We start from the raw sequence: 26,653 nt of genomic DNA on the forward strand, positions 1-26,653 counted from the left end.
CAGAGACGCTGGATTGCCAAGAGAGTTTTTGCCAGACAATTCCTTTTGACTTAAGAAAGAAGAGGCAGCTGCATTGTTTCCATAGCTATCCATATAAAAGAGTCCCGCACAAGGCTGACTCGTCCTGCTTTAAAAAGCTCCAAGGTAGGTGGGAGCAGGACACTGGCCACTGCCTGGGCTGCAGCTCCCAGTGTGGTGTTCTTACATCTGCGAATTCTGGTGCCTTCGGCTTCCCATAGCCAGTGGGATTTTATTGCTCAACTTATAAAGTGCCTTCCTTTTTTTCTCATACAGGACCCTCTCGTTTCCCAGCCACATCTTCTCGTTTACCAGTAAGGTAAGGAAGGCTTGGACTAACGGGTCCCTGGAGGTGTGATGGGGAGTCTCTGGTTTCCTGTCACTTAGCATCCTTTGAGAAAGCGCTTGTCTCAGGAAACACTAACAACTGCATCTAAGGAGAGGGACTGGGAAGGGAGGGAGGACTTTCATCCCTGCACTGGTGACTCTGGCACTTGTAGCAAAAGACAAGGGAGCAAAAAGAAATGCTAATATATTTCTTATATATATTTAGTCTCCACAAGAAACACAACAAACAATCAAAAAAAAAAACACTACTAAAATCCCCATTGGTAGAAAAACTCAGATTTATTTTGTAAAAGTCTGTCTTGCTGTTAGAATTCATTCAATAAACATGATTTCTAGTGAGGAAGAAAATACTTAGAACAATGGCTCTCTTAAACTTTTTATAGGCCTGCAGAAAAGTTACTATATGAAACCAGAACATAGTGAGATATTTTAATATGGGAACAAGGCATTCAGTAGCTCTGTTAGTACTGCATGCTGCTTCTCTGGAGAGGGAGACTGAGGGAGTGGATTTAAATGAGTGATGAGCATTTGATCCTGCAGTAAGGCAGCAGGATTTCATCCCCCACCCCACATTGTTCTGCTACCTGTACCTAGAAGTAGCCAAGGACAAGCTGCCAGGTCTCATGTTCTGTACACGGAAACTTAGAGCATGGGGAGCCTTGCCACGTGGAGCACAAGGATAAGGGTGGGTGTGGGTTGCCTCCTTCATGAGTTTGACTTGGTGTAGTGTACAAAAACATCATGCTGGAATAGGTCTACCCAGCATCCAACCAAAAGAGGGGGAGGGCAGGTGGAGTAGGAGGAAACAAAATTAAAATTCTTCCAAAACTACTTTGGAAAAATTTGGCTGAATATCTACAGGAAGAAATAAAGTTGCCTTACTTTACACGGCCAGAAAGATGTGTGACATTAGAGTAAATGACATTTTATATGCAAATAGTAGCCGGGACCCTTTCCAGTTACTTAGTTGTCCTTTTAACATGGTTTTCCCACATTATCACCCTCGGGGCTTCGGAGTGAAAAGATGCTGGGATTATAATCCCTGCCCTAAAGAGGGAATCACTGAGGCTCAAAATGATCAAGAGACTTACCCCTGGTCACACAGTCCTGGGCAACATCACTCTACCTGTAATCTGGTTTCGCAGCTAGGATGCCTGTCTCAAGATGGGAGATGCTGGATGTCAAGCCCTGAGCACGCATCCCTGCAACCTCATGTATTTTTGTTCTTGTGAGGCTTGCTTCAGGAACTGCAGCCTGGTAGCAGTAGAACTCCTTAGTGTAATTTACAGCTGGACCCCGAGACAGACTCTGTGAAGATAGGCAGCTTGGCTCGGCTTAACCACTTGGCTCAGTGTTCAAGAGTGAATGTTGCTCTTGTTGAGGACCCGAGTTCAGTTCCCAGCACCCATATGGTGCCTCACGGCCATCTGTAACTCCAGTGCCAGGAGGGTTCTGTCACTCTCCTGACTTCTGCAGGTACCAGGCATGCACATAGTGCATGTTACAATGACATGCATACATGCATATGTACATACACACATACAGGGAAAATGGTCATACAGCACAAATAATAATAACTTTTAAATCTGCTGGCATACTAGACAGTGCAGACTATGATTTTTTTTAAAATCTCCTTTAGGGTCAGTGAGTTCAGCAGCCATGAGTTCGGACGCGGAGATGGCCGTTTTCGGGGAGGCTGCTCCTTACCTCCGAAAGTCTGAGAAGGAGCGAATCGAGGCCCAGAATAGGCCCTTTGACGCCAAAACATCTGTCTTTGTGGCGGAGCCCAAGGAATCCTTCGTCAAAGGAACGATTCAGAGCAAAGATGCAGGGAAAGTGACCGTGAAAACCGAAGCGGGAGCGGTAAGTAGAGAGGCTGACGTGTTGCACGTGGGACATTGCGTTCCATTTTGAAGGTTTGGTCACTCACTTGACACTGATTGTTCCATTTCCTATTTACCAGACCCTGACGGTGAAGGAAGACCAAGTCTTCCCCATGAACCCTCCCAAGTATGACAAGATCGAGGACATGGCCATGATGACCCACCTGCACGAGCCCGCCGTGCTGTACAACCTCAAAGAGCGTTATGCAGCCTGGATGATCTACGTGAGTGTCCCTCCACGGTGTGTGGGTGGGAGAGTTTACTGCCACCACCATGTGCCCTAAAAGCCTAACACTCACACTGATGTACAATTGTGTCACAAGTATCTTCTAGTCACTTGAAGTCACCAGTAAAATTACTAGTTATTATTGAGAACGTAAGGCACATCCTGAAAGCGACACTTGATATTCTCTCCCAAGAGAAGACTTGGGAGAGCCTTGGCTGTCTGACTTGACCACAGATCTGTTGATCAAACATGCTCAGGCCTTCTTTTCCCTCTCCATTGCCAATGCCTAATCATCTCAAACCAAGGAAAAGATAAACACATTGCAATATTTCAAAATGGAATTCTTAGGGATCAATTTTAATTCATTTTTACTTTCTCCCCACGTAACAGTAATTTGTTTCTGGTCCTTTCATCCTTGAGCTCCTTCCGGTGTCCCCAGGCAGCCTTGAGTCCTCTGTCCTGCTATTTCTATCCCTGCTTTCACATTGACTGTGTTTTTCCTGGTCATTCATTAACTTCTCCATCTCCTGCATTGCCTGTGAATGTCTCAAGGAACACTGTCTTACTTATGTTTTAGTTTGACTGCCTTGCAGGGTCCTGGCACCACATACACACACACACATCCAATAAACATTTTGAATGGCATATATTACATATTCATATTTTTACACAGTTTAGCTGGCACTGGTATTCAGCTAGGTGACTTCCACATAGGTCAGATGCTTATACTCCTGGTTGGTGCCAGTCCTTAACCAGTTGACAGATATCTTTTAAATCCCTGCATTGCAATCATGATGCATTTATTTGCTCTCTGTCACTCTGTAACTCAAAATATTTTACAGTGCTTCCCCATGGTGCTACATCTACATACTGTCCCATTTATTTTTGAAGGGCTTTTATCATGTTGTCTTAAAATGTTCCAAAGTCCCCAATCACCCCTTATTGCTGAATACATTTATGTTCAAATTTATAGTCTTATACATTCAAATTATCTCAATTCTGCAGAGGAAATATATTTCCATCTCTTTCAAACAACAAAAATGTCTCATTTTTTAAAGTCCACACTTTAAATCAAATGGATAGACGTGACTTTGGTGTTCCTGCTGTGTGAAAACCCCAAGTCCCAGGGGAAGCAGTAGGAACTCTGAACTGGTTATCCCCTCAAAGATGTTGCTATGTGCCAGTCTTCAGTTTCTGTGCTGCTTCCAGAAAGAAATGTACCATGGAAAGTACTTCTTTTTCTTAAAACTCCACTGAGTAGAACAGACAAGCAGGGCTCTTGGGTAGTCATTTCCTCTTTGCGTAAACAGACCTACTCTGGCCTCTTCTGCGTCACTGTCAACCCCTACAAGTGGCTGCCGGTGTACAACCCCGAGGTGGTGGCGGCCTACCGAGGCAAAAAGCGCCAGGAGGCCCCACCCCACATCTTCTCCATCTCTGACAACGCCTACCAGTTCATGTTGACAGGTGAGTAACTTGGCTATTTTGTATGTGCCTAATCTTTTCCCGCAGACCCCTAAAGAGAGTCTCAAAGCAATTTTATCAAACCACTTGGGATGATCCCTTCTCACAGAGGCTTGTGTGACATAGCATAGAATGGCTTCTGAGCTCTTTGATGTGTAAAGATCAACAATAGAGGCTACCTACGGCGAGACTTAGGAACACAAAAATACAAGCATGCCTGTGCAGATGTGCACACATGCACACAAAAGACACAGCCCTGCATATAGACTGGTTCTCTATTACCAGAAAGCAAGAAGCAGGAAAACAAACTTTGCTTCTGTGGTTTTTCCTTGGTATCATGAATTGTGACCAACAGTACAAAGGGTACTGCCTTTGTCAGAACCAACCAGTCAGATTTTAAGGAGTATCTGGCGTTACGACCTTCCGTTGTGACTACCTCTCTGGTGACTGGCTCATCTAGGTTGACCTCAAGTACTTGTGGCCCCATTGGAAATGGCCTGGAGAATTCATTAGGCAGTGTAAAACATCCAAACAAATTCTTGCTTCCACTTAAAACTATTCTGAAACCATGATACTGTGAAGGCTTCTGCCTTTGCTCCCTGTTACTCCCCACACATCAAAACATTGCCAATGTCGGAGCCTCATCAATCCTGTGGTCCACCATGAATGAGTCTCTAACTTAATGTGTCACCAAAAGGGGATGAGAAAGCCATGTCTAGTCTAGATATGGATTTAGTGGTAGAATATTATGAAGAAAGCTTTGTGCTTCAGTAAAACGTAGCCTTGTCGCCACCCCTTCGACCAAGGTTTCTCAGCCTTTTTCTTCATTGGAGGATTTTTTCCTCTTTGAATAAAACATTTGGGAAGATGTCAGAGTGGTGGTTGTTGGTGTAAATGGGTGCACCTGTGCTAAGTAGGGAAGCAAAAGAGAGAGAAACTGTAAGATGTTAGGCCAGTGTGCACCAGGCCCTAAGGCAGCTCAACTGAGAAATAGAAATTTCATGCCCTTAGACTATTCTAGCCATTTACAATTGGGTTCGAAACGACGCTAAGTGCCTGCATTTTCTCTTGTAGACCGGGAGAATCAGTCAATCCTGATCACGTAAGTAGGTTTCCATGCTTCTTTTCATGGCTGTGGAAGTTGCTAGATGTGGCAACTCCTCTGATTGTTTTGATTTGACAGTGGAGAATCTGGTGCCGGGAAGACTGTGAACACGAAGCGTGTCATCCAGTACTTTGCAACAATTGCAGTCACTGGGGACAAGAAGAAGGAGGAGGCTCCCACTGGCAAAATGCAGGTGAGTCTGACTGTCCCAGAGTCCAGGCTCTTTTGGGGACACTCTCAGGCTAGAAGTTCCTGAGCCTGAGATGTAAGGACTGATCTTTCCCTTGCAGGGGACCCTGGAAGATCAAATCATCAGTGCCAACCCCCTGCTGGAGGCCTTTGGCAATGCCAAGACCGTGAGGAATGACAACTCTTCCCGCTTTGTGAGTCTCTTGTCCACTATTGATACTGTAAAATATTTTATTTTTAATTTTGACAATAACAGCATATATTTATGGAAAACAATGGGATGTCTTAATATATTTTATACATCATGGGCTAATTAATCCAAGAAATTAACACAGCATTGCCTCCTATATTATATTCATAAATTCTAAACTCAAAGATAAAAATCCTTCTACTTGTAAAATAGAAGATTTTATTCCTGTTGCAGGTAGTCTCTGGCATGGTTTAAAATTAAAACAGTATTGTCCCAAGTGTTTTGAACATTTTCAACCATTTGATGTTATTGTAAACAAAGTAGACATGTTAGTTTTCCTTTCAAGGGTAAATTCATCAGAATCCACTTTGGCACCACGGGGAAACTGGCATCAGCTGACATCGAGACTTGTGAGTGCTTGTCTGTAGCGCCATTCTGTTCTGAGGTCTGCTAACGTTGCTGACAGCCAAACCCGCAGCAGGTCAGCTTTTACAGTTTCCTGCTGGCTATCTGCTTTCTTCCAGATCTGCTAGAGAAGTCCCGGGTCACTTTCCAGCTCAAGGCGGAAAGGAGCTACCATATTTTCTATCAGATCACATCCAACAAGAAGCCAGAGCTGATTGGTAAGGAATGTCCATTCCTTTCTGAAGTCACTATACCACGCCTGCCAGCGCTCAGCCTGATACTCCGTGTTTGAATTTTGCTGAGTTATTTTTTTAAAATTTTCATTAAAAAATAGCTTTATAGGGTTGATTATATAACTCAGAGCTGAGCTCAAGTTCAGTCTCCAGTATCAAAAAAGGAGGAAGCTCTGTAACTTTGTTAAAATTTGTGTTTGCTTATCATAAAAATTCTTAAGGAAGCAAAGGAAAAGTGAAAAACTATCTCCAATTTCTGTGAAATAACCATATGAACACTTAGATAAACATCATCCTATTCACTTTCTATACTTATATCATTATATGTGGATAAATGAATAAAATGAACACAGTTGAAGTATACACACACACACACACACACACACACTGAGTGTGTCATGGTTTTCTTCATATTACTATTGTGCCACAGTATTGTGGAGGGTTGCAGAGTGCTACATACTAGAGATAGGCAAAATTTGCTTAATAATATGCTTTCTCTTTTAAGGCTTTAGTTTGCTTCCATTTCTGATTTTTAAATACTCACCATGAGAAAGACTATACTAGTTTGAGGTAATCTTTAGTCTTTGAAAATTTCACACATGCATACCATTTGTTATATTGTAGCAATGTTTAAAAACTAGTCATTGACAGGGAATACCATGACATCATCTTCAAGGTACTTAGTGCACATCCATCATCCTTCACCCTCTTATTATGAATCTGAAAATCTTCTGCTTTGATGAAGACAGTGGCTGTCCTCATCTTTGCTCTTTTCCATGTACATAGAAATGCTGCTGATTACCACGAACCCATACGATTACCCATTTGTCAGCCAAGGGGAGATCAGTGTGGCCAGCATTGATGACCAGGAAGAATTGATGGCCACAGATGTAAGTAGAACCCAAAACAATGCTTGGGATGACTGTGCAGGGTCAGCGATGTGGTTCACTCTGATAACTATTCAGAGTCTCTAGAAGAAACAGTAAAGAAAGAGTTGAGGGTGCTAAAGAAACACTGGACCTCCGGACCCTGGGGTTAGATGCTGTCCCTCACCAGGCTTTTATGATTCATCATCCCAGAGGTTGCCAAAGTCCTTGCTGATTTCGAGGTGTGACTTCTCAAAATAATAAGAGTCTGAGGTTGACCATGTTTTAGCCTAAGCTTCTTTTTGACTCATGTGGTGACACACACCTATAACCTCACTGCTCCAGGGAGCATCCTGTCCATGCCCTTCCCTCCGGAAGTGCTGGTGTAGTTTCCTCAGTGTAACCAGTTTGTCATGAGCGATGGGAACGTGAGCTCTAAATAGCAGATCATAACCTAACAGTTATCATCTTGATTTTGTTGGCAGAGTGCTATTGACATTTTGGGTTTCACTAATGAAGAAAAGGTCTCCATCTACAAGCTCACGGGAGCCGTGATGCATTATGGGAACATGAAGTTCAAGCAGAAGCAGCGCGAGGAGCAAGCTGAGCCAGACGGCACTGAAGGTACGGCTGCGTCTTCCACCTGATGTCATGCGTTTTCTGAAACTCACACTCTGAATGCGTTACCCTGAGTTTTCCTAGGAAGGCACACTTGCATTTTAGATCTGAGCATTACAGAGCACTTAAATGATACACTTTGTAAAGCAGAAACACTATTTGGGGCAGTGAAGGTCTTGAACTCAGTGAGATTTTTAAAAAGACTATCAAAAATATACTGAGAACACTGTACAACATGCCAGAAGATGATGATGATGATTATTTTAAGAAAACGGACTTCTTTGGGCCCTAATACCATTGTATCCACCCTTTCTTTTAGTTGCTGACAAGGCTGCCTATCTTCAGGGTCTGAACTCTGCTGACCTGCTCAAAGCCCTGTGCTACCCCAGGGTGAAGGTCGGCAATGAGTACGTCACCAAGGGCCAGACTGTAGAGCAGGTAAATGCCTAATTAAAAACCACCACAAGGGATGAGAGTATTGTATATTCCTCATGTAATTTCAAGAGTTCTATCTTCATCTTTCAAGGTGACCAACGCAGTGGGTGCCCTGGCCAAGGCCATGTACGAGAAGATGTTCCTGTGGATGGTCACCCGTATCAACCAGCAGCTGGACACCAAGCAGCCCAGGCAGTACTTCATCGGGGTCTTGGACATTGCTGGCTTTGAGATCTTTGATGTGAGTTGCTTGATTGATGGAGCAGCTTTATAGCAATGAATATATTACTAAGATTTTCTGAGTATCAGGACCCTTTCTTGCCTGCTTGTCGCCTACAATCATTTCCTGTAGCAAACAACAAACATCACATGTAATGAGGACCCTGCAGGATGGAAAGAGCTTGAATGTGGAAGGGGAGCAGCTCTAAGACTCCCAAGATGTAAAAGAAGCTGACATTAAATAGCACAGTGAAACTTAGTAACCCATAATACGCTCTGAGTATACAGTGCAGAAATCACTGAGAGACACTTAGAGAGATAATAAAGGCTGAGAAAGGCTTGATAATTTAGAATCATCATTAATTAAATGAAATTAAAATTTAATGCTTGTTAATGTAATATCACGAAATAAAAATTTCTATTTGATCATGAAATACATTTCCCTGCTCATAGCTTTTTAAAAGTTTATCTCTTTTCTAATTATTATAATAAAACTTGGCTTTAACAGAAAGTATAGAAAAGCAAGGAAAAGGGGTCTAATCTAAGTAGATCTAGTTCATTTGCTATTCAGTAGGGTTTTTAAAGATAAAAAGAAGTGTGCTGTTATATTATATGTGGTCTCTTGTGTCTTGTTTATTGTTTTCGTTTCACACTAGATAACAATTGCTAATCACTTGAAATTCTGACCATAGTGGTGTTCCTGCAATATAGGCTTGGAACCAGCTTTTTTAGGGATTGAGAGTTTGCCCTTAGATGAGGCCTCTGGAAGACATAGGGGGTACCTGGAATAAACCTAGGGAGATTAAGTAGAAACTCAGGAAAACTGTGTAAAGCTAAGAAATTAAAAAAAAATAGAATTAATTCCGACTTAAGACTTTCTATAAAACAGCAATGAACAGTGACTTCCACGTGCCTCAAACCTTCCATGCTTATTTTGCATTGCAAAAGAGACTCTCTTGACCAATGATGATAATACCTTCTAAAAAGTATGGTAAATAAAATGCCTACTTAATTTCAGAGACAAATACGCATATCTATTTATTTAGTTCAACAGCCTGGAGCAGCTGTGCATCAACTTCACCAACGAGAAACTGCAGCAGTTCTTCAACCACCACATGTTCGTGCTGGAGCAGGAGGAGTACAAGAAGGAAGGCATCGAGTGGACATTCATCGACTTCGGGATGGACCTGGCCGCCTGCATCGAGCTCATCGAGAAGGTAAACCCCCTTCGTCTGCTCTGAGCCCCCTTCCCATGTATCCTGCTGCTCGTGTATACATACTCAGATGCCCTTGCCTCACCTTCACTCCAGCCGATGGGCATCTTCTCCATCCTGGAAGAGGAGTGCATGTTCCCCAAGGCGACAGACACCTCCTTCAAGAACAAGCTGTATGAACAGCATCTTGGAAAGTCTGCCAACTTCCAGAAGCCTAAGGTGGTTAAAGGCAAGGCTGAAGCCCACTTCTCCCTGATTCACTATGCGGGCACCGTGGACTACAACATCACCGGCTGGCTGGACAAAAACAAGGACCCCCTGAATGAGACTGTGGTTGGGCTGTACCAGAAGTCTTCAGTGAAAACTCTGGCCTACCTCTTCTCTGGAACTCAAACTGCTGAAGCAGGTGAGGCCTCCAAGTCTTAACTTTCTGTTAATATTACAACCAAGCTATTAGTTTGAGGCTGGTGAGAGCACCCCAGCAGAAGGTGGCACGCCAAACCCCTCATTCCTTGAGGCTATATGGAGCTTATATATTTGGGGTCACCTCCCTACTGACAGAGACCTTATCACAATGGCAAGAAAAGAACTATCAGGCTCTCAACCAAGGAAAAGCTTCGGTTTCTGTAATTCTTTCCTCCTTCTCCCACTGTACTAAATGTGAAGCATCTGGGGATATTACAGAAAATATAGTGACCAAATCCTACCTTTCAATGCTAGCTTCTACTGAAGATTTTTAAGTCACTGTGTGCCAAGTATCAATATCAGAAAGTTCACCTCTTCATGGCTAGGTGACTACTGTTCACATTATCTCCAAACAGCGAATTACAGAAAGTGGGTGTGAACTTAGTCGATAAAACAAGATTTTAAGGGGGTCCATATGGTGGGAGGATGTTCCTGGGGTGAGAGGGTTCCCCTTGGGCATGGAATACACAGAAATCAGCAGGATGGAGCCCCCTGACTCAAGAGTGTATTTGAATGATGCTATCCTTTTCCTTCCTTAGAGGCCAGCAGCGGTGGGGCCGCCAAGAAAGGTGCTAAGAAGAAGGGGTCTTCTTTCCAGACCGTGTCTGCTCTGTTCAGAGTAAGAGCAAACTCTAGCACCTCCAATTACCTTAGGAGTTTGGCTTTAGAAGTACAAGATCACATTTTTCAGGAGACTCTAGAAAAGCGCTGATGTTTATGGCTTCCGTTAATATGAAATGGGAGAGATCAGTCAGACATTATCTTATCTCACCTTTCTGAGCCATCACAGAATGAGGGGGACCTCTTATGAACTCTAGTGGAACTTAGTGATTCATCATTCATAACCTAATTGGGTGACAAGTACCAAGGCCAAGTACAGAAAGAGAAAGAATATATTAGTAAGACTAAGGAAACCGTTCTTTGTGGTGTTGTACTCCTGTAATCCTGGACTTGGGAGGCAGAACCAGGAGGACTGAAAATTCGAAAACAGTCTGGGGTACACTGACTGTTATAATAACACTGACTGAATATAATAACAACAGCAAGGCCAAAACTAAACCGAACTAAACCAACATCAAAACAAGTAAGATTAATGCAACCTAGCAACCAACCGAGCTAATGCATTGTTGCTACTGATCTAATCAGTGGTCAATATTTTAAAGTTATTACCTTATCCATGGAGCTCTACAAAATGTCCAAGGTCCAAATATGGTGCAGGATTGTATTTCCTTAATGAAGAATCATCGAGTTTAGTAAAAGATACAGGTACCATTTAATAGGTAGATAGATGTTTGAGGGGTCGAAGGACAGGGAGGAAAGCAGGACAATGCTGGTTTAAAGTGAAAAGAAGTACACCCCAAGTGTTTTGACACACATCCCTCCTGCCAACAAGAATGCATCAGGATAGACTGAGGACCAACATCTCAACAGAAGCAATAGGGTCTTCTTTGGATGAAAGCTGGTCCTCTTGTGCCAATGGCAGGCAGCTTAGATGGTGACGTATTTGTCTTGTAGGTGTGGAGATCTGAGTTCAGATTCCCAAAAGCCACATAAAAAGAAGCAGTATGGTGGTGTGCGCTGACAATCCTACCAATATGAGAGGTAGAGGTGGAAGGATCCTTAGAAGATGCTGGGTCAGAGAACTCTGGCCAATGTGGCCAAGTTCTAATCCAATGAGAGACCCTGTCTCACTTACTAGGAAGAAGACACCTATGGGCTGACACCCAGTCTTAGCTCCACAAGAGTGGTATACATGCATGCATACACACATGTAATACACACATACACCTATTCAATAACAGAAAGAAAGAACACCGGTGATGCAGTCAATCAACCCAAGCCATGGGTTGATTTTATAGACATCACCAACTGCTCATCCTTCTGCTGATACTCTGACAATGGTTTTCTGGTCTTACAGGAAAATCTGAACAAGCTGATGACCAACCTTAGGAGCACCCACCCCCACTTCGTGAGGTGCATCATCCCCAATGAAACCAAGACTCCCGGTAAGAAACTCCCAAGTGAAAGCGCAAAGCATGGCTGCCACATCTTTGTTATGTTCTGCTGTGAAATAAACATGCATTTCCAGGGGCCATGGAGCACGAACTGGTCCTGCACCAGCTGAGGTGCAACGGTGTGCTGGAAGGCATCCGCATCTGCCGGAAGGGCTTCCCCAGCAGGATCCTCTATGCAGACTTCAAGCAGAGGTCAGGCGCTCCAAATTATGATGTGTCTTTGATGCTTAGTATAAACAAGTTTTGACGTAAGCAGAGCAATTTAATGAAAAGTATACCTCTAGTGTTTTTATTTTGCCACAAAAGAACTAAAGATACTGAGTCTTACAATACTTTGAAAAGATACTATTTGCTAGGTGGTAGTGGTGCACGCCTTTACTCCCAGCACTCAGGAGGTAGAGGCAGGTGGATCTCTGTGAGTTAATGAGTTAGAGGCCACTCTGGTCTACAGAGCAAGTTCCAGGATAAGCTCCAAAGTTACACAATAAAACCCTGTCTCAAAAACAAGAACAACAAAGAAAAAAAAAAGAAGAAAAAGATACTCTTTGAACTGGGCAGTAGTGGTTCATGCCTTTAATCCTAGCAATTGGAGGCAGAGGCAGGAAAATCTCCGAGTTTCAGGCCATTTTGTTCTACAGGGTTAGCTCCAGAACAGCCAGGGCTACGCAGAGAAACTCTACCTCGAAAAAATAAAATTAAAAAAAGAAGAAAAGAACACTATATGTTAAGCTCTGTGCAAAACACTCACTAGTTTTTTTCAGGCTCATAGATACACACTCCAGATTCAGGAGTTAGCAGAGCTGCCCTTTCACTGCTCTGACCCATTTAACCCTCACCACCACTCAGTCCAGATAAGAACTACTAGGACCGCATTTTCTGACTAAATGAGTAGGGTTCAAAGAGATCAAATTAATGTTTAAAGTCAAAACTAATAAGTCACCGGGTTGGGATGTTGCACGTAGAGCTAGCTTCAAATAGGTTACCGTCTTGATTTGTTTGATTTCAGTTCTCTCTCACAGATGAACTTCCCAGGATTCCCTAGAATAATAGGGGGCATGTCATGGTGACAGCTCTTAGTTAAATCTCTTTTCTCCTCCCTGATATGCTGATCTTGAGAATCAAGAAAAAGTTCTGAATGGCAGCTGCAGGGCACTGGTCTCTGAGTCTAGAGCTGGTTGATAAAGAATAGCAGTGCTCAAGATGAAGGGCATCCAAGGTTTGTTATTAGACTTATAGGATCATTTCTCAAACCCAAAACCTCATCTACTATATTCCTTATTATTTTTATTATTAAAATATAATCACATCACGTCCCCTTTCCCTTTCCTTCCTCCAACTCCTCCCATGTTTCCCCTCCCCTTTTTCTTCTCAAATTCATAGATTTTTTTCTTTAATTAATAGTGTTACTATATTCATTAATTAAAATAATCAGATTTCTTGGACTTATGATCTTCCATTGAAACACATTTACCAAACAAAAATAACACATTATATTACATAGGCTGTATACTCTTAAATGTGAACAAAATGACATAGTCCTTGAGGACAGAGTCTGATTTTTTTTTTTTTTTTAAAAAGCTAGGAACTGGATGGGTATGGTGGTACACACCTTTAATCCCAGCACCCAGGAGGCAGAAGTGGGTGTATTTCTGTGCCTTTGAAGCCAGTCTAGTCTACACAGTGAGTTCCAGGACAGCCATGGCTATATGTAGAGAGACTGGCTAAAATGAGAGAGAGAGACAGAGACAGAGACACAGAGAGAAGAACATTGGAACTATAAAGGAAGGCACAATGGATTAAAAATATATAATCAATAGGTTGAAAAAACAAGCAGATAATGTCTTTCAGTGAACAAAACAACAATTAGAAAAAGCTTTGAATTTTAAATAAATCATTTAGAATTTGGTTAATGTTTGTAAAACAGATCTTCACAAACTACACTTACTTTAACAGATACAAGGTGTTAAATGCAAGCGCCATCCCCGAGGGACAATTCATCGATAGCAAGAAGGCTTCTGAGAAACTCCTTGGCTCCATCGACATTGACCACACTCAGTATAAGTTTGGTCACACCAAGGTAATCCTCCCTAAATCCAGCCTCATGTCTTCCTGTCCCTTTGAACTCGGTGTGAAGTTTCTGATCTGCAACATTGCTTGCACACAGGTCTTCTTCAAAGCTGGTCTTCTGGGGCTCCTAGAGGAGATGAGAGACGACAAGTTGGCTCAGCTGATTACTCGCACCCAGGCCATGTGCAGAGGTTTCTTGGCAAGAGTGGAGTACCAGAAGATGGTGGAGAGAAGGTATAAAAATGTGTGGCTTATTCACCTCTTGTGTCTTCAAAAATACACTCAAGGTAGCTGACAGTTAGGACTTAGCTGTGGTAAGAAGACCAAAGTAAGAAGGAATAAATGAAACTTCTATGAGAAAGGGGCAGAGAACTTAAAGTCTGTCAGCACTGAACATCTCCTGAGTGCCTGGGTGTGGGTGAGGAGTTGAGGAGTATCAAGCGTAGATATTTTTTGATCAAACAGGAGAAAATATACCAATGAGTAGGTAGAGATGAATTTTTGCCCTTTTTTCTAGCTATGACATGGTTTTATTAAATATCATTAAATGGGAAGCCTTAAAATGTATAGTAGTATCAAAAATGGTTTTACATAATATCTAAAACTATTTCTTCAGTTGAATCATTTCTATTATTGAAATATCATAATTTAAAATAGGATATTTGTGAAGAACTTTTCACAGAAAGTTACTACAGTGTCATTAAAGGTGTTGACTTCCTGCTAGTCTGACTGATGGAGGGCAAGAACTAAAAGATGACAGAGTTTGATGTCTCAGGAGCAGTGATGAAGAACATTTCACATAGCCACGTATACACCCACACATATGAACAAATCTGTATACACACATAAACGAGTTACATGAGACAACCTTTATCACTTGCAGTTAGGCTTAATTTTTCTGACCACACTGCGATGTTGTACTTGGGGAGCTAACTACCTATATATGAAGGCTAATAATTTCTAAGTGGTCTAGATTAAGGTACCTTCATAGCATAGAATGCAAAATTGACACAACATTAAAATGTAAAACTAGAGACTGTCAAAGAAATCTGATTTTTAAAGTCACCTCTGTCAAGGACTATGGTATTTTGCCATTTTCACTGCCCTTTGCTATCTGAATGAGAGTATTTGAAGCACTGATGAATAGCAATGCCTCCCAAAGGGACCTTGATTTGTGACATTGGTATCTGTTGTGTCTTATTAAAAATGTGAAATTTCATGTCCATGTTAAATACTCTAAGTCTGAATTTCTGGAAGTGGAATTCAAGAGTCAGTTTTGTTTTTGTTTTGATAATCTCTTTGAGTGATTGTTAACCATGTCCAAGTTTGAGATGCAATGATGTAGAGAAACAGATGGTTACAAGTTCTTGACCATCACCATGAAATATAATTTTTCTCATCTTCAAGGTTGAATGCAAGTGAGGAGTGGGGTAGGATGGAGGGAGAAAGAACCTCCAACCCTCGCTCCTGAGATTTACTCTTGCTTTATAGTCTACAGAGCATCTAATTAGTAAACACTGCATTTCAGGGAGTCCATCTTCTGCATCCAATACAACATCCGCGCCTTCATGAATGTCAAGCACTGGCCCTGGATGAAGCTCTTCTTCAAGATCAAACCCCTGCTGAAGAGCGCAGAGACTGAAAAGGAGATGGCCAACATGAAGGAGGAGTTCCAGAAAACCAAAGACGAGCTCTCCAAGTCGGAGGCAAAGAGGAAGGAACTAGAAGAAAAGATGGTGTCACTGTTGAAAGAAAAAAATGACCTGCAACTCCAAGTACAGGCTGTAAGTTGGGGCTCTATCCTCGGGTATCCCTAATCAAGATGAAGTGCTGATGCTCTGACCACGATAAGGGAGATGTATAATTGGCAGGGAATCACTCATTGTAGAGAGATGGCTATCAGAGATGGCTAGAGACTCCAAATGGCCACATTTCTCTCGCTGCCCAATAAATACACCCAAACCAGTGCAATGACAATGAGGTAGAACTGTCTGTCTTCTTCCAGCCTACACCATTTTATCAATCTACAGGAATTGTGGCTTCTTTTCAGTTTGAAGAGAATTCTCAAAGATGATTAATACAAACCAAACCCAAAAAATAAAGGGAAGACAACATGGAGAGAGATTTTTTTTTTTCTTTAAAGCTTCCTTGAAGAACATCTTGACATCCCTTGGCCTCACATTACCGTATAGACAGCTGAAGGGTGATAGTGTTCTACAGCAGACTGTACTGAATTACTGCTTGCTACTGATCTCATGCCTGTTAATTCTTCCCTCTCCACGGGCAGAGGCCTATTAAGCCACACCCACAATTTTACCTTAGCTTCTAATCTGTTGTGCCTTTCTCCCCACCTTTATTCCACCAATTTATTAACTGTTCACTCATGAATCAGCTATTGTCAAGTTGTGGCAGTGCAATAACTCCCCCAGGCTTACAGAAGGCTCTTCTTTCTGCTTCCTTCAAATCTGTACCCAACTCCTTCCCATTCTCCATAGGGAGTTACTCAGATCCTGTCCACACAGCTGAGTTCATGACATGGAGCACATCACAGTCTTTTAGGCACTCAAAGGATGATGGCAGAGGACCATTAGCATGCACACACACACACACACACACACACACACACGTTTCTCATTTTCTGCCCTCCCAATTCTCCTTAATTCAAAAGAAAACAGGTTGCAAGAAATTTCATTTTAAGACTTTATGCCTCGGTTTGGATTCGGGGCATCTTAAATAGAACCATTCTCTAGTACCACATAGAAAAATATATCTGCATCTGCAATATCTTGCACTTTCCCTGCACAAATGTTTCCCTCCCCCACCTGCCTCCTTGCGTTTACGCCATAAACTGATTTCTACACATTCCACACCCACCCATCTCTCAAGGGACAACTTGAAAACTAATTTCATGAAAGCATCATGGAGCCAATGTGTTAGATGTCTAATATTATGAATTATGTTTTAGATTAGTGACAGCCTATGAGAAATGGGTGTTCTCGTCTATTATAAAGCATAAAGCATAGTGTCACAAGGAAAAGAAAACAACATAGTTTGTTTTTCCCACATATGCAAAATGCATTGCACACAGTAGGTGGTGTATGAGACAAAAATCCTTGAAAACTTAAATAAATGAACATAAGAAACCCAATAGACCAACTCAAGGAAGTTAAAGTCTTATCATAAAAATATATTTGATTCTTTCTTTCTAATGTTGATTGTATCGCCAATTCCAGGAAGCTGAAGGTTTGGCTGATGCAGAGGAAAGATGCGACCAGCTGATCAAAACCAAAATCCAGCTGGAGGCCAAAATCAAAGAGGTGACAGAGAGAGCTGAGGATGAGGAGGAGATCAATGCCGAGCTGACGGCCAAGAAGAGGAAGCTGGAGGACGAGTGCTCAGAGCTGAAGAAAGACATCGACGACCTTGAGCTGACCCTGGCCAAGGTGGAGAAGGAGAAGCACGCCACAGAGAACAAGGTGTGAGACAGATTCCTGGAAAGTTATGACTCTTAAATTATGAAGTAAAACATAGAACAAATATGTTCAAATATAACATGTAATGCAAAGCGCGTTTGCTTCCTAAGGTGAAAAACCTCACGGAGGAGATGGCGGGTCTGGACGAAACCATCGCTAAGCTGACCAAGGAGAAGAAGGCCCTCCAAGAGGCCCACCAGCAGACCCTGGATGACCTGCAGGCAGAGGAGGACAAAGTCAACACCCTGACCAAAGCCAAAATCAAGCTTGAACAGCAAGTGGATGATGTAAGTTGTGTATTAATAAGAATAATTTCCTTCTAAAGGAACTATACATTCCTTTTGACACGGCACTATATTCACTTAGCTTGAGGGGTCCTTGGAGCAAGAAAAGAAACTTCGCATGGACCTGGAAAGAGCCAAGAGGAAACTTGAGGGTGACTTGAAGCTGGCCCAAGAATCCATCATGGACATTGAAAACGAGAAACAGCAGCTTGATGAAAGGCTCAAAAAGTAGGCATGAAAAAACTGCTTAACGCTTTGCTTCCAGTGTTGGCAATGAACAGAATTTCTAACTTGTGTTTCTTCTTTAAGGAAAGAGTTTGAGATGAGCAATCTGCAAAGCAAGATTGAAGATGAGCAGGCAGTTGGCATTCAACTGCAGAAGAAGATCAAGGAGCTGCAGGTAAGTCAATGGCTTCCATCAGTCTAACTCATCAGGAAAAACATGACTGACTCAAGAAGCTGAGTCTGTACTTCCTGCCACCCCCAGGCCCGCATCGAGGAGCTGGAGGAGGAAATCGAGGCAGAGAGGGCCTCCAGGGCCAAAGCAGAGAAGCAGCGCTCTGACCTCTCCCGGGAACTGGAGGAGATCAGCGAGAGGCTGGAAGAAGCTGGCGGAGCCACTTCTGCCCAGATCGAGATGAACAAGAAGAGAGAGGCTGAGTTCCAGAAGATGCGCAGGGACCTGGAGGAGGCCACCCTGCAGCATGAAGCCACAGCGGCCACCCTGAGGAAGAAGCACGCGGACAGCGTGGCAGAGCTTGGGGAGCAGATCGACAACCTGCAGCGGGTCAAGCAGAAGCTGGAGAAGGAGAAGAGCGAGATGAAGATGGAGATCGATGACCTCGCTAGTAATGTAGAGACAGTGTCTAAGGCCAAGGTACATGGTTGGAAAATTGATACTCATGATTCTAATCCACATGGACACATCAGTTTGCCCAGGGCACTTCATATACATTAAGTCACTCATTATTTGCAGTAATACAGAAATGCGAGAAAAGGCAAGCACATCACACCATCCCACTGTTAGCAGGTGACTTGAGCACAGGTCATCTGTGTTCTTCAGGTTTCCAGCTGCATAGGACAGGTTGCTCATATTTTTTATTATATGACAATATTCTAGTACATATAAAAGCGGTGAAGTATTTTTAATATCCTCTTACAGAACAGACCATATAATTCTTACAGAATCATAAAATCAGAATTTAATCTTCAAACTTTTCTATTGCTATTGCACATAGCTTTATAATTTTACTTTAAGGGAAAGACATCGTCTAGATTACATAATTCATAGGATAATTTGATTTATTTGTTCAAGCCAATGTTTTCCCCTTTGTAGAAGAATTAGATACAACGATGGTTATTCTCCCTGAGTCTCATCATTCTTTCTTTCATTCCCTCTTTCAGGGAAACCTAGAGAAGATGTGCCGCACCCTGGAGGACCAGGTGAGTGAGCTCAAATCAAAGGAGGAGGAACAGCAGCGGCTGATCAATGACCTGACGAGCCAGAGGGGACGCTTGCAGACCGAATCTGGTAATTCTCTGTCTTCGACGGTGTCTGAGCATAGAGATGAGGGAGTTAAGAATAAATGACTTGGTGATATGAGCAGCTGAGAACGTGGCTGATTCACCAGAAGGCTCAGTCTCCGCCTGCATCCAAGGTCACGACTAGTTCAAGCTCTGATCCACAAAGGTCACGAGGATTTAGCTACAGAGCAGTTGCTGGGATCAGCAGTCACTCCAGCGGAAAGCAGGGCTTCTGTCTCAGCCTGTGTTGTTTGTTGTTGCCATTCCTATTTTGCAGTTCAGGGGATCAAACCCAGGGCCTGACACAGGCTAAGCAAATAGCCTGTCATGAAGTCATGTCCCCAGCCCTAGTTATCCTTTCATTTATTTCAGCATGAACGCAGTCTCTGAATGGGGCAATGCACATACATGTCCATCTCTCAATCACCTCTGGAAGTCCTCAGTGGACAATGCCTCACCAGCCTGGAGTACCGAGTTCAATTTCCAGATCCCAGATAAAGATAGGAGAAGAGAACTGATTCCACAAAATTGTCCTCTGAGTTTTCATATGTCTATTCTAGCAATCACACACACACACACACACACACACACACACACACACACACACACACATGCATATATGCCTGCATGTGCAAGTCTCTATAAGTAGATTTTGGATACTTGTTTGGACAGCCAGTACCAAATTTTGCATAACACTATATAAGAAAGATAACATGATGGAGCAGGAAAATGAATTTAAACTGTATTTATTCATCTGGATCACTAAGAACGTTTTATTAGATCACCCAAAGATTTTGCACAGAGCCTGAAAAGGTCAGCAGATAATTTAATCATCCGAACTCTCAATCTGGGGTGCTGAGTGTTAAATTTACTTCTCAAATGGGCTTCGGAACGTGTTCCTCCCTTAGAGAACATCAGTGCTGGTTCTTCTGTTTCCCAGGTGAATTTTCGCGGCAGCTTGATGAGAAGGAAGCGCTGGTGTCTCAGTTATCAAGAGGGAAGCAAGCCTTTACCCAACAGATTGAGGAGTTAAAGAGGCAGCTTGAGGAGGAAGTAAAGGTGATTATTGATCTAAAGCTGGTGATCGAAAGCATTTTGTTCTTAAGTATTGACCCTAAAAGGAACCAGTTCCATCAGCTCTGAGGAGAGGGAATACTTAAATATCTAGTACAATGAAGGTGTGACCATCTCCATAGGCCAAGAACGCGCTGGCCCACGCCCTGCAGTCCTCCCGCCACGACTGTGACCTGCTGCGGGAACAGTATGAGGAGGAGCAGGAATCTAAGGCTGAGCTGCAGAGGGCACTGTCCAAGGCCAACAGCGAGGTGGCCCAGTGGAGGACCAAATATGAGACGGACGCCATCCAGCGCACGGAGGAGCTGGAGGAGGCCAAGTATGTGCCTGTTTGGGAGAGAATGGTACAAAAAACTTTACACATCCATGCTGCAACATTGCAGACCAGCTTCTGTTTGCCGGACTGTCACAGTAATCCCTGAATAGAATGAGCACATCCCTGCTCCACTGACTTAAAATCCAGCGGAGGTAACAAATAATTACTAACCACAGAGCTTGCTGTTCTTTGTCGAGTGCCCCGGGTTCATTGATGCTACTTTACCAACTGGTTCCTCTGTAAGCCACAGTCTTTGTAGGTCTCCCACTAGTTCACTCTGGGTTCTTAGCAAGACCGTCCCTAGATACCTAGTGTTCTTGCCGAAGGAGTACCATGTTTTATGTCTCTTCATGGCCCTTACATCCTAAAGCTGTTACTAAGAAACTTCAGACTTGACTGCTGTTGATTGCTCTCACTTGTTTGTAAGCTTCCCAAAGCTGGTGACATTTGTCCACTGCTGTATAGTCATGTCTGGTTCTTAAGAGATCCCCAGTGACTTTTATCGAATTATTAATCTTTAATTAATATACTACATTAATACAATTAATATACAATATAGTTATACATTATACATTAATTGTATAAGATAATTATTAATATTTCATTTTTGATATTCTTCAATATGGTGATAGTTCATATTTTTAAATATGGTTTCTTCTTTCTAAAATTTATGTAATCTTCAAGGAAGAAGCTGGCTCAACGTCTGCAGGCGGCTGAGGAGCACGTGGAAGCCGTGAACGCCAAGTGTGCTTCCCTGGAGAAGACGAAGCAGAGGCTGCAGAATGAGGTGGAGGACCTCATGCTGGACGTGGAGAGGACCAACGCGGCCTGCGCTGCCCTGGACAAGAAGCAGAGGAACTTCGACAAGGTGACTCCCGAAGCATCCTCTCTCTGCCCTGCGTACCTTTCCCTCTCCATGGCAGCAGCTCACTGCTCTTGGTTTTCCAGATCCTGGCAGAGTGGAAGCAGAAATACGAGGAAACACATGCCGAGCTGGAGGCATCCCAGAAGGAGGCCCGTTCCCTTGGCACGGAGCTCTTCAAGATGAAGAATGCCTACGAGGAGTCTCTGGATCAGCTAGAAACCCTGAAGCGAGAGAATAAGAACTTACAGCGTGAGGCCCTTTCTCTCCCAACAGTACCCATGACTCGGAGGGGTCGCTCCTCTATGTCATGCTTTGACCACATCCTTACATGTCTCCCTCCCATTAACAGAGGAGATTTCTGATCTCACGGAGCAGATCGCAGAAGGAGGAAAGCGTATCCATGAACTGGAGAAAATAAAGAAACAAGTAGAGCAAGAGAAATGCGAACTTCAGGCTGCTCTAGAAGAAGCAGAGGTACAGGCTGCATGCTTGGTTAATCAACATTTTCAGGGAGAATTGAGTTCACCCACAGGGCGAGTAAATAGATGTGGGAAACACGGTTATCTGTGTGTGGCAAAACTCCAGCTTGCTTCTTTGTTGTTTGCTGATGTCGCCTCTCTCTGTCCTTAAGGCATCTCTGGAGCACGAAGAGGGAAAGATTCTGCGCATCCAGCTGGAGCTGAACCAAGTCAAGTCTGAGATCGACAGGAAGATTGCCGAGAAGGACGAGGAGATCGACCAGCTGAAGAGAAACCACATTAGAGTCGTGGAGTCCATGCAGAGCACGCTGGATGCGGAGATCAGGAGCAGGAACGACGCCATCAGGATCAAGAAGAAGATGGAGGGAGACCTCAATGAGATGGAAATCCAGCTGAACCACTCCAACCGCATGGCTGCCGAGGCCCTGAGAAACTACAGGAACACACAAGGCATCCTCAAGGTTGGTGGCACCAAGAGATGGTGCCAGACGAGGGGGTGACTTGGCCTGAGGACACAGTGTCTCATTGATTGTTTATTGCACAGGACACTCAGCTGCACCTGGATGATGCTCTCCGGGGCCAGGAGGACCTGAAGGAGCAGCTGGCCATGGTTGAGCGCAGAGCCAACCTGCTACAGGCTGAGATCGAGGAGCTGCGGGCCACGCTGGAGCAGACAGAGAGGAGCAGGAAGATTGCAGAGCAGGAGCTGCTGGATGCCAGTGAGCGCGTGCAGCTCCTCCACACCCAGGTGGGGTTTTGTACAAAGACTTCCCAGCAGTAAATGCTTAGGCTTAAGCATCTCGGAATGTAAAAGCCTGGACTTTTCATAAGGCTACCAGATTTTAACTTCTGCCAAACTTCACTGTTATTGAGAAGTTTTGCACTGTTTTATGTTACCAATCGTTATTGATTCTCTCTCTAGAACATTTTAAGGGTGCCCACACTCTACTATATCAGCATATCTATTCATGCTTACTAGCCACATTGACATTTTTATTGGGAAGGAATGGCATGTTACAAACATCTGTTGTAATGTTACTATGCACAAGGATGATAAATGACAACTATAAAATCATAAAGCTGTCTCATCCGCCTCCAATGCACGCAAAGATGCTGACTATTCTGCAGCCTTTTTATCTCTTTCTATGGACAACTGTGGTCTAGAACAGAATTCTTTAATGTTGAAGGGCATTTCTTTTACTTACAAATTTTTATCTTATAGTTTTCAAGAAGTAACTACCACTAAGTGTTTTGATAACATCAGAAAGTGTAACTCTTCTTTTTAACCAGAACACCAGCCTCATCAACACCAAGAAGAAGCTCGAGACAGACATTTCCCAAATGCAAGGAGAGATGGAGGACATCGTCCAGGAAGCCCGCAACGCAGAAGAGAAGGCCAAGAAAGCCATCACTGACGTGAGTAGAGTCACATTTATGCAGACTGAGCAGCGAGACTTCCTGATGCCGATAGCTTATCTTGATATTCTTATCAGGCTGCCATGATGGCAGAGGAGCTGAAGAAGGAGCAGGACACCAGCGCCCACCTGGAGCGGATGAAGAAGAACATGGAGCAGACGGTGAAGGACCTGCAGCTACGTCTAGACGAGGCTGAGCAGCTGGCGCTGAAGGGCGGCAAGAAGCAGATCCAGAAACTGGAGGCCAGGGTGGGTCCTTGTGTTCGTCCTTTCCCACGTGTTTCCAATGCCTCGTTGGAACAAAATTCTTCAGAGCCTTTCCTTTTGTAGGTGCGTGAACTGGAGGGCGAGGTTGAGAGTGAGCAGAAGCGGAATGTGGAGGCAGTCAAAGGTCTGCGCAAACACGAGAGGAGAGTTAAGGAGCTCACTTACCAGGTAGGCAGTGGTCCTTAGCAACTACTGCCCCTCCAGATGTGTGAGATACTCACAGTGGTAGCATGTGCTTTGGAAGTAATGCCCTGTGGTTCTTACAATCTTGCAGACAGAAGAAGACAGAAAAAATATTCTCAGGCTTCAGGATTTGGTGGATAAACTCCAGGCAAAAGTGAAATCTTACAAGAGACAAGCGGAGGAGGCTGTGAGTATCTTTAGGGGAAGGAAGAGCGAAGTCCTCGGATTGAGAAAAGTTACCAAATAATTTATTTGCTGCCTCATTTAGTATATACATCATTTTCTACATACAGACTCTGTACTTCAGGGCTGTGTACATCTTTGTACTTTTTGCTTATTGCTTCTAGTAATAATAGCTTGATTTTAAGGGAAAACCTCAGCGTCCAAAGGAAACCTGCAAAAAATTTAAAAGCAGAAATAATACAGGTTGTTCTCTGAAGTCGTGGTGGGACAAAACAATACAGAGATAAGAAATATACCAGAACTCCCCAGACTTCCAACCACTAACAAGCAAACTGAAAAATAATTCTTGGAGGCTGGAGAGATGGCTTAGCAGTTAAGAAGCCTGGTTGCTCTTCCAGGGACCTGTGCTCAGTTCCCAGCACCCATAACCATCTGGAACTCTAGTTCCAGGGGACTTGACACCCTCTTCTGGCCTCTGTAGGCCCCAGGCAAACAAGTAGTTCACAGATTTTTATGCAGGAAAAATATCTGCACACATAAAAAAATAAAAGTAAAAAATAACTCAGGATGAAATATACATTAGAAAAGCATGATTTCCAGATAATTATTTATTATAAATAAAATTACAAGTAAGGTGCAACTTTTAAAAATATTTATATTGGAATACTAAAATTACTTAGAGGACTAATCCATTGCTTTCTGAGTTTTTAGCATTAATCAAAAATAAAAATAAACAAATAAATTCATATCCAATCTAGAAGTTAATACTAACAACACAAATGGAAGCAAAAAGTTCTGATAAAATAAAGGTAGGAATTAACTGATTTGAGTGTGCTATTTCCTAATTTGGCATTTTAATAGTACCTAATAGCTTTGGAGAATTAATAAAACAAATACACTTATAGCTAGCTTAATGAAGAAAATTAGAGGAAATGCAAGTAGAACATCAGTAATAAGAAGGGAAACACACCTTGTCCATAGAGGAGTGCTTTTAGTGTAGTGTCTTTAGTTTTAGTGAGTGGAGATCAGAAAGAAACTGGCCATTTTTTTTTCTGAAGAACATGTGTTACCCTGCTACTGTTGAAAAGGACCCAGGTCCGGATAGGTCTTTCAAAATTTCAAGGGACAGATAATCCTCAGCTATGTGAACTGTTCAAGAGCAATGAGAAAAAGAGGCGAAGCTTTCCAATTCACATTACAAAGCTCGCATAACCCTCATACCAAAGCCCGTCCAAGGGAGGACGGGGGAAGAAATGAAGGCAGCCTTACTCCTGACTGACATCCCAGCATGGGTGCGTTACCCAATACTAAAACCCACTCAGCACTAAAAGCCGTACTTAACTGAAGGAATTGTCCATCAGTGGATAAATAGGCTTACGTCCTACAATGTAACCATCGGGAATCTGGCCAGACAATCGTGATATCAAAATCAGGAGGAAAACAACCACTTTGTGCCAAAATGATTGCAGTAAACGTCAATGGACATTTCAGTGTTTTAAATGACTATTAAATCATCCTTGATGTGATAAGGAATAACTAATTTCAGTTAACAGTTATCACCTAACAGCTAGCATTAATCAGCTGGCCTTTTCATGTTCTTGACTTCTCTGATCTCCCTTTCCCCTCTCCTTTATGACATATGTCAATTCAGATATTTTGGTCGTCAGGGCTGGAGAGGTGCTTCAGTCACTAAGCACTAGTTGCTCTCCCAGAGGATCTGAGTTTGGTTCCCAGCACCCATGTCAGACAGTTAACAACAAACAACCTGTAACTCCAGCTCCTGGAGATCCAAGCCCTTTTCTGGTCATCAAGAGTGTCTACATACACACACGAAAACAGACAGACAGACAAACACATACGCAAATAAGATCCTTACAAAAAGATATTTTGGTTGCAAAATGGAAATGAGATGATTTTGGGACACCAATCTTGAATGATAAAATTACTTTCAATGGTAAGCAAGATCTCGATCTTGGAGAGGGTACGATGTCAACTCCTGTTTCTGCCAGTCTACAGGGCTTAGAAAGATTACAGCATGGGTTTATTATGATTCTGTTTCTATTCTCAGGAGGAGCAGTCCAACACAAATCTGTCCAAATTCCGCAAGATCCAGCATGAACTGGAGGAAGCCGAGGAGCGGGCTGACATAGCAGAGTCTCAGGTCAACAAGCTGCGGGTGAAGAGCCGTGAAGTTCACACGAAAATCATAAGTGAAGAGTGAGCGAGTCTCAGTGCTGTGGGATGACTGAAGAGAGGCACAAAATGTGAAGCCTTTGGTCATGTCCACAGAGGATTCTGTTCCATCCTATTGAAAGGAAATAAAGAACACATTTGTTCTTTTGCAAACAGCATCCTTAGACTGGCCCTGTCTTTTGTCAGAGTCAGAGTTTGAAAACTCCCAGGCTGCTTAATAGTCACAGCCAACCTGCTACTAAAAAATATGCATGCATTCACATGTGTCTTTGGTTTAGCGAGGCATTTTAAGTTGATAAAGGTGTCACTTATCAAGAAAGCCTGTCCCAGTGAATAGAACTCTAGAAGTCATTCCTATTTCTTCTTAGTTGTCCCTGGTATCTTGGTATTGTCATATCCCAGGTAGTCTCTACATCTTTTAACACAAACCCAGTTTT

The 26,653-nt window shown here is 43.0% G+C and overlaps 1 protein-coding gene across 1 annotated transcript; it reads left to right on the forward strand.

The window, feature by feature from the left end:
* Positions 1 to 278: 278 nt before the first annotated feature.
* Positions 279 to 26,351, forward strand: LOC130876998 (myosin-2). Its single transcript, XM_057773921.1, has 39 exons — positions 279 to 337; positions 2,006 to 2,229; positions 2,330 to 2,473; positions 3,786 to 3,942; positions 5,014 to 5,041; positions 5,123 to 5,237; positions 5,335 to 5,427; positions 5,770 to 5,833; positions 5,948 to 6,046; positions 6,848 to 6,951; positions 7,413 to 7,551; positions 7,865 to 7,983; positions 8,072 to 8,221; positions 9,246 to 9,416; positions 9,510 to 9,819; positions 10,418 to 10,497; positions 11,797 to 11,884; positions 11,968 to 12,085; positions 13,847 to 13,970; positions 14,058 to 14,194; positions 15,489 to 15,744; positions 17,194 to 17,436; positions 17,544 to 17,720; positions 17,800 to 17,945; positions 18,027 to 18,117; positions 18,205 to 18,594; positions 19,122 to 19,248; positions 20,182 to 20,300; positions 20,438 to 20,634; positions 21,316 to 21,499; positions 21,580 to 21,745; positions 21,846 to 21,970; positions 22,128 to 22,436; positions 22,520 to 22,723; positions 23,266 to 23,391; positions 23,469 to 23,639; positions 23,721 to 23,825; positions 23,932 to 24,027; positions 26,092 to 26,351. Exons 2-39 carry the CDS (start codon positions 2,026 to 2,028, stop codon positions 26,242 to 26,244), a joined length of 5,829 nt encoding a protein of 1,942 aa, XP_057629904.1. The 5' UTR covers positions 279 to 337; positions 2,006 to 2,025; the 3' UTR covers positions 26,245 to 26,351.
* The last annotated feature ends 302 nt before the right edge of the window (positions 26,352 to 26,653 follow it).

This window comes from Chionomys nivalis, chromosome 7, assembly GCF_950005125.1.
Source record: "Chionomys nivalis chromosome 7, mChiNiv1.1, whole genome shotgun sequence".
NCBI classification, from domain to species: domain Eukaryota; kingdom Metazoa; phylum Chordata; class Mammalia; order Rodentia; family Cricetidae; genus Chionomys; species Chionomys nivalis.

Bases quoted from the DNA above. Each gene is read 5' to 3' on its own strand.
- LOC130876998 (XM_057773921.1), top strand. From the start codon at position 2,026: ATGAGTTCGGACGCGGAGATGGCCGTTTTCGGGGAGGCTGCTCCTTAC. The intron at 18,595-19,121 runs GTACATGGTTGG...TCCCTCTTTCAG, and splicing joins AGACAGTGTCTAAGGCCAAG to GGAAACCTAGAGAAGATGTG. The intron at 20,635-21,315 runs GTATGTGCCTGT...GTAATCTTCAAG, and splicing joins GAGGAGCTGGAGGAGGCCAA to GAAGAAGCTGGCTCAACGTC.